Source organism: Varanus komodoensis, unplaced genomic scaffold, assembly GCF_004798865.1.
Source record: "Varanus komodoensis strain SLA01 unplaced genomic scaffold, ASM479886v1 scaffold4, whole genome shotgun sequence".
NCBI lineage: Eukaryota > Metazoa > Chordata > Lepidosauria > Squamata > Varanidae > Varanus > Varanus komodoensis.
The window spans coordinates 14355323-14369223 of NW_025335941.1; the positions used below are offsets into that span (position 1 = coordinate 14355323).

Here is a 13901-nt window from a genome sequence, read left to right on the forward strand (position 1 = left end):
TTGGTTGACAACTTTGGGTCTAACTACTTCATTTATATAATTTCCATAGTTTATACTTGTTTAAATTACAGTGTTTAATTTAAAACCTCTGCGATGAACTTATTATGTATTGAATTCAGTACCTTATTCCTCAGCTATGGTGTGCAGAAACTGAAAATAAGAAAAGCATTAGATAAAAATGAGCATCCAGTAATTCCATACAGCTCTGAAATGTACTCAGTGTTACAGTTAATGGTTTGAGCAAAGGGAAACAAACAAACAGAGGATCCAGATTTCACCGTTGCAAGTTTCACTTGTTGCACCATTGTAAATTTCAAATGGCAGCTGCCTATGTAAATAATGTAAAAATAAATTTGGATTGGATAGTTGCCGGAAGATTTAGCACATACACCAAATATTCAGTGCCTTAGTATAAGTTGTCAGCTGTTGGCAGACTTCCCATTCATGAAGTAAGTGGCTACCTCACAGACCAATAATGTTACATTATTGAGAACCAGTGTGGCATATTGCTTAGAGTGTTAGACTGGGGACCTAGAAGATCTGGGTTTAAGCCGCTGCTCCCCCATGAAGCCCACTGGGTGGCTTTGGACTTAACCCTAACCCAGTCATTCACTCTCAGCCTAACCTACTTCTCGCAGAGTGGAGGAAAATTATGTAAGCCATCTTAATTCCTCACAAAAGGAAAAAGGCAGGATGTAAATGTAATGTAATAATAGTAATAAGAGGAGAAGCAGCTAGGTTTATTAACAGTTCTTTCAAATGCGAACTTCTAGTACTGGCAAACCATTTTGATGCCTATTGATTGGTATAGCTTTTCATCATATATAGCTGTTGCCTTTTTATATGATGCAATGCTACCCTGTTGCTATGCCAATCTGTTCCGATTTTTGCCTTTTGATTATGATTATTTTCAAAAGAGCATCATTTGCAATAATTTGTCCTGGATCCCTACTAAATGGAAAGTCAGCCTTCTTAAGGATCATTATTGCCCTGTAATATATTTGAGATTTTTTTTTTTAAATGTGCCATCACTGACATTACAAAGAACAAGACTGATCTCTAGTGTAAGGAGCATACAATCTAAGAAATCTTAATTTAGGGCTTCATATTTTGTTATAGAGTTGAAGCCTAGTTATGGAGTAAAACTGGGGGGCCTCCTTCCCACACAGTTGGAAAAAACATGGTAACTTCTTGAATTGCAGTTTGCGTGCATGCTTCTGTGCAAAATAGGCGCGGCAGGAGCAGAAAAGATCATTATACCTCTATTCTCTAGAAACAAAGGCTATAGCAAACTACTCTTGTGTTTCGGTATGTGGGTGTGGTGTTGGGGTGGGGTTGTTTCAGGAGAGAGAGAGAGAGAATGTATACAAGTCCTTGTTCGGGACTCTGCTCATATGTCCAGAGGGCACTGCGAGCAAAAATAATTTTGTTCATGTCTCATGGTTTCCAACACCTGATTTTTTAACATTTGTGTTTCAGACCAGATTTGAAGCCCTTTTTAAAAAATATGACAAAGATGTCACCTTTCAGTATTTTAAGAGTTTTAAAAGAATAAGGATAAACTTCAGCAACCCATTGTCAGCTGCAGATGTTAAAATTCGATTGCACAAGACAGAGTTCCTTGGAAAAGAACTAAAATTGTATTTTGCTCAGGTAAGACATAGAAACCTATTCGGCAAAATCTTATTGCTCTGTTATCCATGTTGTCCCTCATGCTTCTTCTACTAGACTCTTGAAGGCAGCATTCTGGCCATGCAACAATTCTGTCAGGTGGGTTAGGATGGTGATTTGAAAGATTCTTTAGGTAGGAAAATGGTGATTTGCCTCATGATAATTTAAGAGCCACGCTGGATCAAACCAGGGGTCCATCTAGTCCAACATGGCCAGCCATTTGCCAATGGGAAGTAACTTTCCTAGTTGTGTGGCCCAGCATGCAGTATACATAGACAGTTTTCCTCTAATATGGGAGGTAGTATATAGCCCATCATGACTAGTAGTCATGGTAGCCTTCTCTCCCATAAATTTGTCTCACGAGTTCTAAGCTGAATGGACGTTTGAAACAGTATCAAACCTACACCTTACAGACAATAGGATTCAGGTGTAGTTATATTTTAAGCTACACCCAATTGATGTAATATTTTTATACCTAATATGCTGTCATTTGAGCAGCTGAATTGTGGTATCAGGTAATTATAGAATCTGCTGAAACAGCAATTTCAGGGAGAGGATGAAATTGCTCTGTCCAGTTTCCCAAGAACAGTAAGCATAAAACCACTAGTGACAGAAATAGTAAGTAGAGTTTTCAGATCAACATTACTCTTAAGCTGTGTGGAAGTCTGACATTTGTTCTGCTACTTCAGTAACACTGAAATGACTTCCCGCCTAGACTTCTGTAACGCGCTTTACGTGGGGCTTCCCCTGAAGACAGTCCGAACACTTCAATTGGTGCAAAATAGAGCTGCCAGGTTGCTGACGGGGATGGGACGTTATGCTCACATGACTCCAGTCCTCCGTCAGCTTCACTGGCTTCCCATTGAAGCCCGGGCCCAATTCAAGGTGTTGATTATGGCCTATAAAGCCCTAAACGGCTTGGGTCCTGGCTACCTGAACGAGCGCTTACGTCCGTATATGCCCGACCGCCCTTTGAGATCTGCGGGAGAGTCCCTTCTCCGGGAACCCTCCATGAAAGAAATTAGGAGAGTAAGTACCCGGAGGAGGGCTTTCTCTGCGGTGGCGCCCAACCTATGGAATTCACTCCCCAAAGAGGTCCGCCTGGCACCGTCGTTACTGGTTTTTCGGCGCCAGGTAAAGACCTTTTTATTTAAACATTTCAATTGTTAAAACATATGATCTGGCCAGGGCAACCCCTTCTTCCTTCTCTTTCTCCCCCTATATTTTTATTTTATACTGATAATTTTAATTTTATATTTGTAAATCAATGTATTTTTTGTATTTTTATATTTAATGGTAATTTATTATGTACTATTGTATTTCAATGTATTTTATCATGTTGTAAGCCGCCCCGAGGTTTCAGCAAGGGGCGGCATAGAAATGTTATAATAATAATAATAATAAAAATGGTTGTTAAGAATCGTTTTGCTGACCATCTTGTTAGAAGACTCTGCATGCTCTCAAAAAATGTAACATGAGGAATTGCCATATATAATTTAGCTTTCCAAATAAGTTTCAATAAGATTTTTTTTGTATTTTATGATTTGACAGTGCTTGTCCAAATTTCCCCTGAGATTTCTAGAGAAAATCATGGCAATGAAATTTGATTTTTTTTCTGGGTTTCTTATTCTCCTCCCGCCATCCCACCCAAACATCTAAAGCTGGACTCTGAATACTGAAAATATTTATTTTATTGATTTACTATATTTATATGGACTGCTCAATACCATATTTTCTGCAATAATAAAATACTATATTGAAATATAAGAACAAACATACAACTTACCAACATACAAACTTTTCAACTGTCAAAGAAAGAAACTAGTTTACTGGCATAATAGCACCTAAAATATCAAGATCTCAGAACTGAATAACACAAATTACTTATAATAGCTGGGTGAATAAAAAAGTAGTCACATACTGCCAAAAAGACCCTATGGAAGGTGTGAGGCAAGTCTTGGGATGTGTGGGGGTGGGAGTTATTCTGCAACCAAGGCACCACCACCCATGTACTTTTGTTTCAGATTAAAATGCAAAAGAAGATGATTCTACAACCTTCTTGAGTGTCACTGAACTGCTTAAGCTATTTTCATTTCGATACAAGACAGATTAGTTGAATTGTTCTAGTTAGGACGATCTTGTCAAGTCCACAAAGCATGCTAGGCTGTGCTGGCCCTCCTCTGTGGCCAACATGGAGCTGAATGGTACTAGCCCCTTAACAGAGTAGTAAATAGAAGCTTTTGGTGTGCAGGTTGGCAAAAGAGGGATGATAACTCTGTTCTTCTTCGGCCAGCATGCTGTGTTTGTATGCTGGACGGGGAAAAAGAGGCTTCCCTTCCTCTGCAGACTGAATGCAAATGAAGTAGGCTGACTGGACAGGTGCAAACTATTAGCCCTCTGCCAGCCCACTCACATGCCTGCATGTGATTGCTGGTCACCCATGGCAACTAGGCAAGTAGTTCAGTAGGAGCCTGACTTAGAAACATTTTCTAAGAATTCTGTAAGGATGACCAATAGCTCAGTACTTAGTTCAGCATCTCCTTTTCATGGAGAAGGTTCCTTTTTCAATCCCCAGTATCTCCAATTAGGATCAGAAAAGACTTCTGTCCAAAACCATGAAGAGTCACTGTAGACTTTACTGAACTTAGCTGGCCAGAGGTCTAACCAGTGTTTCATTTTGCATGATCAGGCAACACATAGCTTAACAAATCATGGATTGTTATGTTCACAGGAGTGAGTGAGCAGGCTGGTTCTTGTTTGCCTGTTGCTGCTTTGCTACACCCAGGAGCACCCTGTTCCTGGGTGGATGTTGTGCTGTGTGTACTCAGCATTCTAGATTATTTAAATAATCTAAATAAACCAGTGTTTTAACCCATTATTTGTTGTTGGATTGGAACTCCATGTTGTTTAACTCTGAGTTCACATATCACAGCAACAACTCGGCAATGGGGTGCTCCAATGGGAGTGGACAGGTGATAGCACACTTGCTTGCTCCAGAATGGCCATAGTTAACTGTGGATTATTTAACTGACACCTAATTTTTGCAGACCAACGTCAGAAAGTGTCTTCTGTTCTTTGGTATTTTGGTATTTTTTGGTAACAAGATAGCATGACTAGGAGCTTAGCTCACTTTAAAAGATCTCTTTTTGCCATTACCAGAGTGTAGGACACAGAATAACCAATTCCAATTGTGACAACCCAGATTCAGGCTGGACATCAGGAAAAGCTTCCTGACTGTCAGAGCAATATGACAGTGCAACCAGCTGCCTAGAGAGGTGGTGGGCTCTCCCACACTAGAGGCATCGAAAAAGAAACTGGACAGCCATTTGAGTGGGATGGTGGGACTTGGTGTCCTGCAATAGCATGGGATTGGACCCAGTGGCCTTCATGGCCGCTTCCAGCTCTACTATTCTATGATTCTGTGAAAATTGGCTAGAAGAACCACAATAGCTGAACAGTGTCTTTAGATTTTTGCTCTTACAGATTTTTGTTCATTAGAGGGTTCTGTCATTGGGTGAAATCCAATATTGTATGAGTGAAAAGCAGTGCATCTTTCCCCTTCTTCTGCTTTACCTCAGACAAGCCTTTCTGGAGAGTTGTGGGGCAACAAGTTGAGAAATGTATGTTATGCAGTTGTCATGGGAGGGAATTGCCTAAATTAGGAACTTCATGCAATATTCCTCTGCCTGATTTCAGACGAATTCCCCCAGCTACCCACAAGCACAAAGAATAGTCCAGTAATACACATTTCATAGTGGTATGAGGAACCCACCCTCCATCCTTCTTGAGAAACTGTTTTTAGGAACAGTACAGAAGGAAGAAGAGGAGGAAATCCATTAGACAAGCTTACATTCCACTTGTACACCATTGGATTTCAGCCATTACTGGTGCTTCCAGGAATAGCTTTTATCATGTCATCACCCTTTCTTATTCATATTTACATGGGTTCCAGACATAGTTATTCCCCTGTTGGAAATCACCCATGTTTTCCTACTGCTGTTTCCCTCTTTTTTACTACAGAAAATTTGCACAATCTCTTCTAATTGGTAGTGCTAAGAGCAGAAGCACGTTAAGATTAAATCTTTCCTGGTTTCATTAGGGTCTTGTCAGTACTGACACACTTCTGTCTTCTCATGAGTTCCATTCTGTGTTGTCCCTTTGAGTGTTACCACAGAACATTTGTGCCACCTTGTATATGTTCGTTTAAAAATCAGTAACAACATTTTTTAAAAAATCTTTCCAGTCTTTGCATATTGGAAGCCCCCATTTAGCACCACCAGCTCCAGAAAAGCAGTTTCTGATCTCACCTCCATCATCTCCGCCTGTTGGTTGGACACAAGCCGATGATGCTACACCTGCCATTAACTATGATCTTTTATATGCAATCTCTAAACTAGGACCAGGTAAGAGACTTCTGTACCTGAACTCTAAAAGCTTAGGTTCATTTCGTTTTACAGCTGATTTGTTAATAGTTCCACTTAATGCACGGTGGTGGTGTGTATGTGAGTGATTGTGTGAAGAACCTTCTGGATGGAGAGAACAGATTTTATTCCTCTGCAGGTATTAATTAGCTACCAATGACAGCTTTTTTGTTGTTATCAACACTTTACCAAAAAGAATATGCTCCAAAATGTTCCCAGCAATCTGTTTCTTCATCAATTGTGTGTTTCCAAAGTCAGCTGAATCCAGAGGCCAATTCTCAAAAGCAGCATAGGGTTCTTTCCACTCTCCCATGTGCCTTTGAAACAATATTGATATCCCAAACTAACAATATGGAAAATGACTTGTAAGAGAACATTCTTATTCCTCCATTACATTAAAAGAACTAAAGGGTTCTTAATGTGTCCTAAATAAAAAGACATAATGATTATAACTCCCAGATACCATTCCAGCTTGGGGTAGTTCATAGGAGAATAGATTTAAATCCTTTTCAGGCATGCTAAACTAGAATAAAATAAACATATGGATATAGGATTGCCATAGTCCTGCTCCTCTCCCTCAGTGAATATCATTTCCCTCTATTTGTGGAGGCAAACAATATGAAGCAAGGAGCTTCCTCTGTCCATGTGACCTAGAGCACCACTTCTACCAACCTGAAGCCATGCTAACAAGCCCAAAAGAACCCAAAACCTGGACCAGAACTACTTCAGTCAGCTCATTTCTAAAAGAAATGACATTCCAGCAAGAAACGAGTGCTCTCAGATTGAGGGTCTTTTAAAGGCATACTTATTTACATATGAAGAAATGTGGAAGTATTATTATATGGACATTTGTCTGATCGCTTTTGCTGTTTTAGGGGACCAGTATGAACTTCATGCTGCAACTGAAACTACTCCCAGTGTTGTTGTCCACGTGTGTGAAACCGATGAGGCTCACGAGGCACTAGAAGATGGAGAAGCTGCTAAGAAACCAAAACCAAAAATTATACAAACCAGGAGGCCAGACTATGTGCCTACTTATCAAAGCTGAACAACATAGAGCTTTCAGGTGTTTCAAACTGGCATGCTCAAGGGAGGCATTGATGAAATGATGAGTCACAATTTTGATGTCGTTAAGAGGCAGAAGCAGAAATTCAAACAGAAAGATACTTTGAGAAAGGGAATATCTTCATTTGTTTGTCTTTAAGTGCTGCTCTTTGGCTCATGAGACAGTTCTCAACCTGAAGCTCCTGAATGGTTGTCCAGAAGAATAATCAAACATGGTGACTTTGGAGTGAGTCCGTCTACTGTTTGTGCTTAGGGAGATTTCCAAATATTCTAGATTTCTGTTACAAAGCAGCTGGGGATGCCTCTGCTCTGTATGTGTAATATCCTATGAGGAGTTATCTAATTCATAGGTTAGATGGTATGGCTGCAATTCTAAAATACACTCATCGGTGAATTCATCCTGGGAATCAGCAGAACAAGTTACTGGGGGTATTAGAAATGCAGTCTGTATATGGCAACTAGTGAAAAAGACAGAATTTTGAAGAAGTAGGATATTGTTAATCATTTTTAATGTTAGATTTTCTGCATGCATGTAGAACTTCAGAAGTAAGTTTCTTTCTAATTTTATGTTGTTGAGGAAAATTTCAGATACTAATTTCTCAGCTGTCATTCTGAATTATGTTTGTATTGGCTTTCATTTTTCAGTGGGAACATATGCTTAGTAAAACTCATAAGTTTGGTGCAATATCCCTTTTTAATGTTAACTGCCAATGTATGGTTTATCTAGAAAATGTATAAAATACTTGTGCAAATTTTAAGTGGGTGACTGATTTTAAATTGTTCTAAATGAAATTATTTATTTTGGTTTAAACCATCTTGACTTCTTTACTGATCAGAAGTACAAGAAACCCGGAGACTAATATTGTTACAGTACGCAAACAGTGAGAGACTATAAGTTGTATTTTCTTAGTCACGAATGTGTACATTTATAACTGTTGCTGTTAAATGTTGTTAATGGTGCTTGAGCACAGCTAGTGTGATAACAAATGTGAACTATGGCATTTGAGAAGAATGGAGTGCCTTTTTTCATTAATTCTGGGGGAGGGATGATTGTTGTACTAGCTCAAAGCTTAGGTTGTTTTTTATTGGCAGTGGATGTTTGATAGAGCTCTCTTATGCTTAAGCATCATCATCTATGATGTAATTCCCAGTATTTGATGCAAAGCCACAATATACATTTCTCAGTGCTTTGCTGTAGGAGCAGTGTTCTAGTAGCAGCTGCTAAAGTGGTAGCAGCAAATAATGCTTGAATAAAGCTTAGGTGCACAGTAACATCCCATTTCAAGTATTTCTAAGAATTTCCTTTTAGAATGGATTCTTAACATTAAATTGAAAGGTTTTAAGAATAAACATATTTCACAATTTGTGATGACTTAACCATGGTGATTCTTCTTTTTATGATGGTAAGGGATTTCACACTGCTTGTACCATTTTTGAAATAAAAAAGCCTGATATTTTCATACACATGCCAGTAGCACTCTGTTTTAGGAGAAGATGTTCTGTTAGTTTCAAAAAGAGAAATTCAGTGACAGGTTTTCCAAGTTCTACCATCCATTTTAGAACAAATGTAGCTAATGCATTATAAATAGCTATATAAAGTCAGCAGTACTGAATGTACTATATTTGTATTATTCCTATTTTGCCCAAAGTATATGTTAAAAGCTATGACACTAATGCAGTGCAAATACAAATGGAATAGCCCTATGTATTTTGTTTTTGTTTTTCAAAGGAAAATAAAAGTTTAATAGACCCAGAGCAATTCTATTTGTACCAAATAAACATTAACAGGTATACAATCCTTTAATTTGGGATCTCCTCTGTACTTGTTCCTGTGTTTCTTCAACACAAATACAGGATCTAAGATGCTTTTTCCTCTACTGTGTCAACTGCTTCAGCTGAAGGATTATTATCTACCTACATCATTAATATATTGTCCCACATCTAAACAGATTCTGGACAAGGAAAGACCAAAGGAATGGAACAGAAAATTATTTATTTATTTATTTAAAACATTTCTATGCTGCCCCCATCGCAACAAAGCCTCGGGGCAGCTCACAAACACAAATTAGAGTTGTTTAAGTAGAGAGAGAGAGAGAAACACACAGAGAGGATACCAGTAAAATAGTGGTTGGTTGATCAGAGAAAGCAGGTTGAAATACCTTCAGCAGATAAAGACCAGAGATGCTGGAAATAAAACAGTGCTAGTGCCTGCCTGCCCTCCAGAGATGGGGAATTCCATGGAGAGGAAGCTAGCACAAGTGAAGGCTCTTCTCTGGCTGTGGGTCTGATGATCTCAGGGATTGGGTAGGTTGGTAAGGGACATGTCCTTCCAAGTATCCTGCTCTCAAATTGTATAGCTCTGAATAATCAAGTCACTAAACTTTCCACTTGACACGGGAGCAAATAGGTAACCAGTGTCATTCTGTCAGCAAAGAAGTTGCAAGCTGTGAAGGAGCAGCTTTGGATAACAGCTGAGCTGCATTAGTTGTAGCTTCTGGACCAGCCCATGTATTGAAGTTACTAATGGATGCACCACAGTATCCAAGCTATCTTTGTCCAGGAGAGGTTATAGCTGGCATGCCAATTGCAGTGACAAGGCTGTCCAAATCTTCAAGGCAATTGGGGCTCCTGTGGCAGAAATGGATCTAGCAGTAACTGCAGAACTCCCACCTGATCACACAAAGGGACCACAGCTCCACTCAGAACAAGCAAGATCTCATCTCCTGCACTCAGAAACCATATACCCCACAGGGATGCCACCTTGGCAGGTATCTTGCTAGATCAGTCTTGATTGAGGGTTGGGAATGAACTTACTGCAGCCTGTCCCTCTAGCACTCATGGACTTCCTATTGTGCTTGGCCTAGTCTTGCAGAGTCCACAAATGTTTGCAGAATGAAGGTTGTGCAACCTTCTTCTGTGTCAGGTACAGTAGCACAAAGGCTGCTGCAGATGGTGCAGAAGAGGGACATAACTTGCACAGTAGTGGCATGGAGACCCATGCCTGGCAAGTGGCGAGCATGCCCTGCAAACACTGGGCATGCTCGCCAAGAACTCAGGGCCAGGGCCACAACTCAGGGCCACAACAAAGTGGAGTCCAGTGATCTGAGCCCAAGGAATCTGTTGGGTTCCCAGCCCCAATATGGTTCTTCCACATCCCTTTTTTGATCTATTGTCCCTTATCCAGGTTTGTTCATTCTCCATGGATTCAGATTACAGATCATCAATATTATCGCCAGGTTAGAGTCAGTGCAGCATAGGGCCACAAGGTTGGTGGTCGGTTTGCAGGGGATGCCGTATGAGGTGAGACTGAGGGAAGTGGGGAAGAGGAGACTCAGAGGGGATCTGTTGGCGACATACAGGTATGTGAGGGGGTGTCACACAGAGGTGGGTAGAGATCTGTTCTCCTCTGCAGAGGAAGGCAGGATGCACTCCAACAGAACAAAGCTCAGGGAACCCAGGTTCAATTTGGATGCCAGGAAGTACTTCCTGACAGGACCCCGAGGGTATGGAATGGGCTTCCACGGGAGGTGGTTGAGGCCCCATCGGTGAGGGTGTTCAAAAATAGGCTGGACATGCACGTGGTGGGCATGTTGTGAGCGGAGCCGGCTGGAGCCGGGGGTCAGACTAGATGGCCCGAGAGGCCCCTTCTGACTCACTCTCTATGTTTCTAATATACTAATGCCATTTAGTTGCAAACCTCTAGTTATACTCCCAGTTGCTTCAAATGAATGTTGAGCAGTATGGGAGACAAAGTTGTACCCTGCAGAACCTTAAGGCCCAATAGCAAGAGGGGAGGAATGTTCCTTTTTGAAATCAACCATTGCAATTAATGTTCAACTCGCAGACTCAGTTCAGGCAGATACTGCAGTCAATGCTATCAAAAGCTGATGAGAAACAGAGCTCAATTGAGGGCTCCCTCACCCCTCTGTTAATAAAGGTGATCAAAGCTGATCTGATCCACCAACCAGATCAAAGCGTGGTTTGGAATGGGTCAAGATAAGCAGTATTGTTCAGAAGTGCTTGCAGTTGCTTTGCCATGACAAATCTCTAGTGCCCTCCATAAGAACAGAGTACTCATAACTGGTGATGTCAATTGAATTCTATTGAGTTGAGTGAGTTTCTTCAGGAATGTGCTTACTACAGCTTCCTTCAGGTCAGCAGGAACCCATGCCTTCATGTAAGGATGTATTTCGCACTCCCTCTGCTCACCTGCTCATATCCCATTGGTCACTCTTATTAGCCAGGAATGGCAAGGATCAAGTATTGTTTTTACAAATGTCACCGAGTTCAATAGGATTAATGCATACATAATTATACTTAAATTGTAATCTTGCAAATCCTGCAAATCCTACAATCCTGCTTCAGTTCCATTGATGTCAAAGGTTTAAATTGCCTAATTGTGTACAGAGAATTGCAACATTAGTCCCATGGGACATAAAGAGGCTAAGTCAGCTTAAATCTTAGTATTTTATCTTGCCTGCTTGAGGGGTTTTATCTATGTTGCCCAACTGCTACTTGATCTTCAAGTATTATGTACAGAATATAAACAAGGCAAGCATCATATATTACGTATAAGACAGAAATACACCTCCAGAGGCACTCTGAAAAAACTCTGCTCACAAGTATTGGAGCAAAAAATTCCCAAATTCAAGTATAGGTTGATGGGATCTGAGGAAGCAGTGTCTGAGCAAGACGGGAATCTTGGGGTGGTGGTGAACAGCTCAATGAAGATGTTGGCCTACTGAGCAGCTCCTGTGAACAAGGTAAAACCATGCTAGTTATATGATGGAATAGGAAATAAAACTGCCAAGAATGTACTCCTTTTATACAAATCTTTGGTGCAACTGCACCGAGAATATTGTTTACAGTCCTGGTCACCTTACCTGAACAAGGACATTGTTGTGTTGGAAAAAGCACAGAAAATGCTTGTTGAGCAAAATTTCTAGTACTAAAAATCCACCATTAATCCAGGCATGAATGAAAAACCATCCTATCTCATCCTTTTAATTGCTCCCATGTAAGAAATGAAAACCCTGCTTAACTTTGTAATTCTAAATGTTTTATGTGTTGCTTAGTTGCTATTGGCATGTGTGCACCGAAAAGAAAATACTTTACATAATAAATTCTGCAAAGAGGTGCATTTCCTACTGTCTTGTTAATTATATATACAGTATTCTTTTAAGGAAAACAACCATTCTTCCCTACTCAAATAACTTTAGGCTTTTACTGTGTAGGGATTTCTGCTTAAAAATTATCTGTGCTTTCTATGATCTGAATGTTTTAAATTCAAATAGCTTGAGCTTCTGCTGTGAGGTGGTATAGAAATGTAAATACACACATAACTTTTAGACTTAATAGACATACTTTTCTTATCCTGCGGGGGGAGCTAAATATTCAACAGCATAGCAATGGTTGCTTGATAAACCTGAGGCTGTATCCTGCTCAAAATCTTTAAGTGACAATAATGACTAAGAAATGCGATAAAGAGTAGCTTGGTTTGCAAATAAGTACAAAGGTATACCTTTCAAAGTAGTACCACAAGTTCAAATCGAACATCTGGATGGCCTTTCTTTTCTGGAAATGCAAATTCGGTTCTCCTGTGCCTGTATAGCTCCCAACATATTACACAAGTCCCTTTAAATATTTCAGAAGGTTCTTATTCATGTCATTTTGTCCTAGAAAATGGCACGGCATTAGCCCCAAGGCCTTTTCAGGCAAAAAGAACATCCATTTCATTCTTAATACTACTCGTATATCCATGCTATGCCTGACCCAGTATTACAATTTCCCATTATCTTAGAAGCAGATAGGAACTTGGTTCTGGTGGAGGGTTGGGGTTTTTCCAGCTGCAACCAAAAACTGGGTCTTAACCTGAACCCTAATTTCCCATTCAATGCACATGTCTCCTCAACCATAGCACCCAGTTTCTTGCCAATGGACTTCTGGCAAGGGATGGGTTGCACCTCACAAGGATGGGGAAAAGGTCCTTCAGAAATACTCTAGTGAGCCGGGGGGGGGGGGGGGATTGGGGGGGGGAAGAGGGGGGTGAAAAAGGGGGGGGGGGGGGGGGGGGGGGGGGGTGTTTAGGCAGAGCATCAGTGGTGCAGCAGCAGTGGAGAGGAAGGGAGGTGGGGCCAGAGAGGTCAGAGAGACCCAGGAGGAAGCAGAGGGGCTTATAAAGCTGCACTCAGCTGTTGGCCGCACCAACGGTGTTGCATTAAGGGCGATGTGACTAGGGGCATTACCCCTTGCCAGCCTCCCTTTGCTGCAGCCCAGGCTCCCCAGAGACTCTCTTCCCTTAGGTCATTGCTTGCTTGCTTGCTTGCTTGTTTGCTTTCTTGCTTGCTTGCTTCCTTCCTTCCTTCCTTCCTTCCTTCCTTCCTTCCTTCCTTCCTTAATAATTGCTTCTAATTAGTACTCTGTCTGGGAGAACTAGGTGAGTAAAGTCAGGGAAGGGTAGTGTAGGACAAATAAGGTGGGGGGCAGACAAGACAGGGGAAGTAGCCAGGGCCTGAGATGGCCCTGGCAGGAATCTCAGGTGCTGCTGGCCACTGAGACACCTGTGACATGTTGTCCTTCTCAGAAAAACAAGAATGTAAGAAAAGCCATGCTGAATCAGATCAATGGTCCATCTAGTCCAGCACTCCTTACACAAGGTCACAAACCAGTTGCCCACTGGGTCACTCAAGCAGTTTGGGTAGAAGACCTCCTCCTGCCCAGGCTCCTCAGCCACCGGTGTTTGCA

At 41.0% G+C, this 13901-nt stretch overlaps 1 protein-coding gene across 2 annotated transcripts in view; it reads left to right on the plus strand.

Annotated features, from left to right (window-relative positions):
* Window positions 1-8912, plus strand: part of RCAN1 (regulator of calcineurin 1) — a 30767-nt gene extending 21855 nt beyond the window's left edge. For both annotated transcript variants that reach the window (XM_044441766.1, XM_044441768.1), the window contains exons 2-4: window positions 1480-1653; window positions 5915-6074; window positions 6968-8912. In XM_044441766.1, coding sequence (XP_044297701.1) covers window positions 1480-1653; window positions 5915-6074; window positions 6968-7140 — 507 coding nt within the window. In that variant the 3' untranslated portion in view covers window positions 7141-8912. The remainder of the gene's footprint in view (window positions 1-1479; window positions 1654-5914; window positions 6075-6967) is intronic.
* Window positions 8913-13901: the final 4989 nt, after the last annotated feature.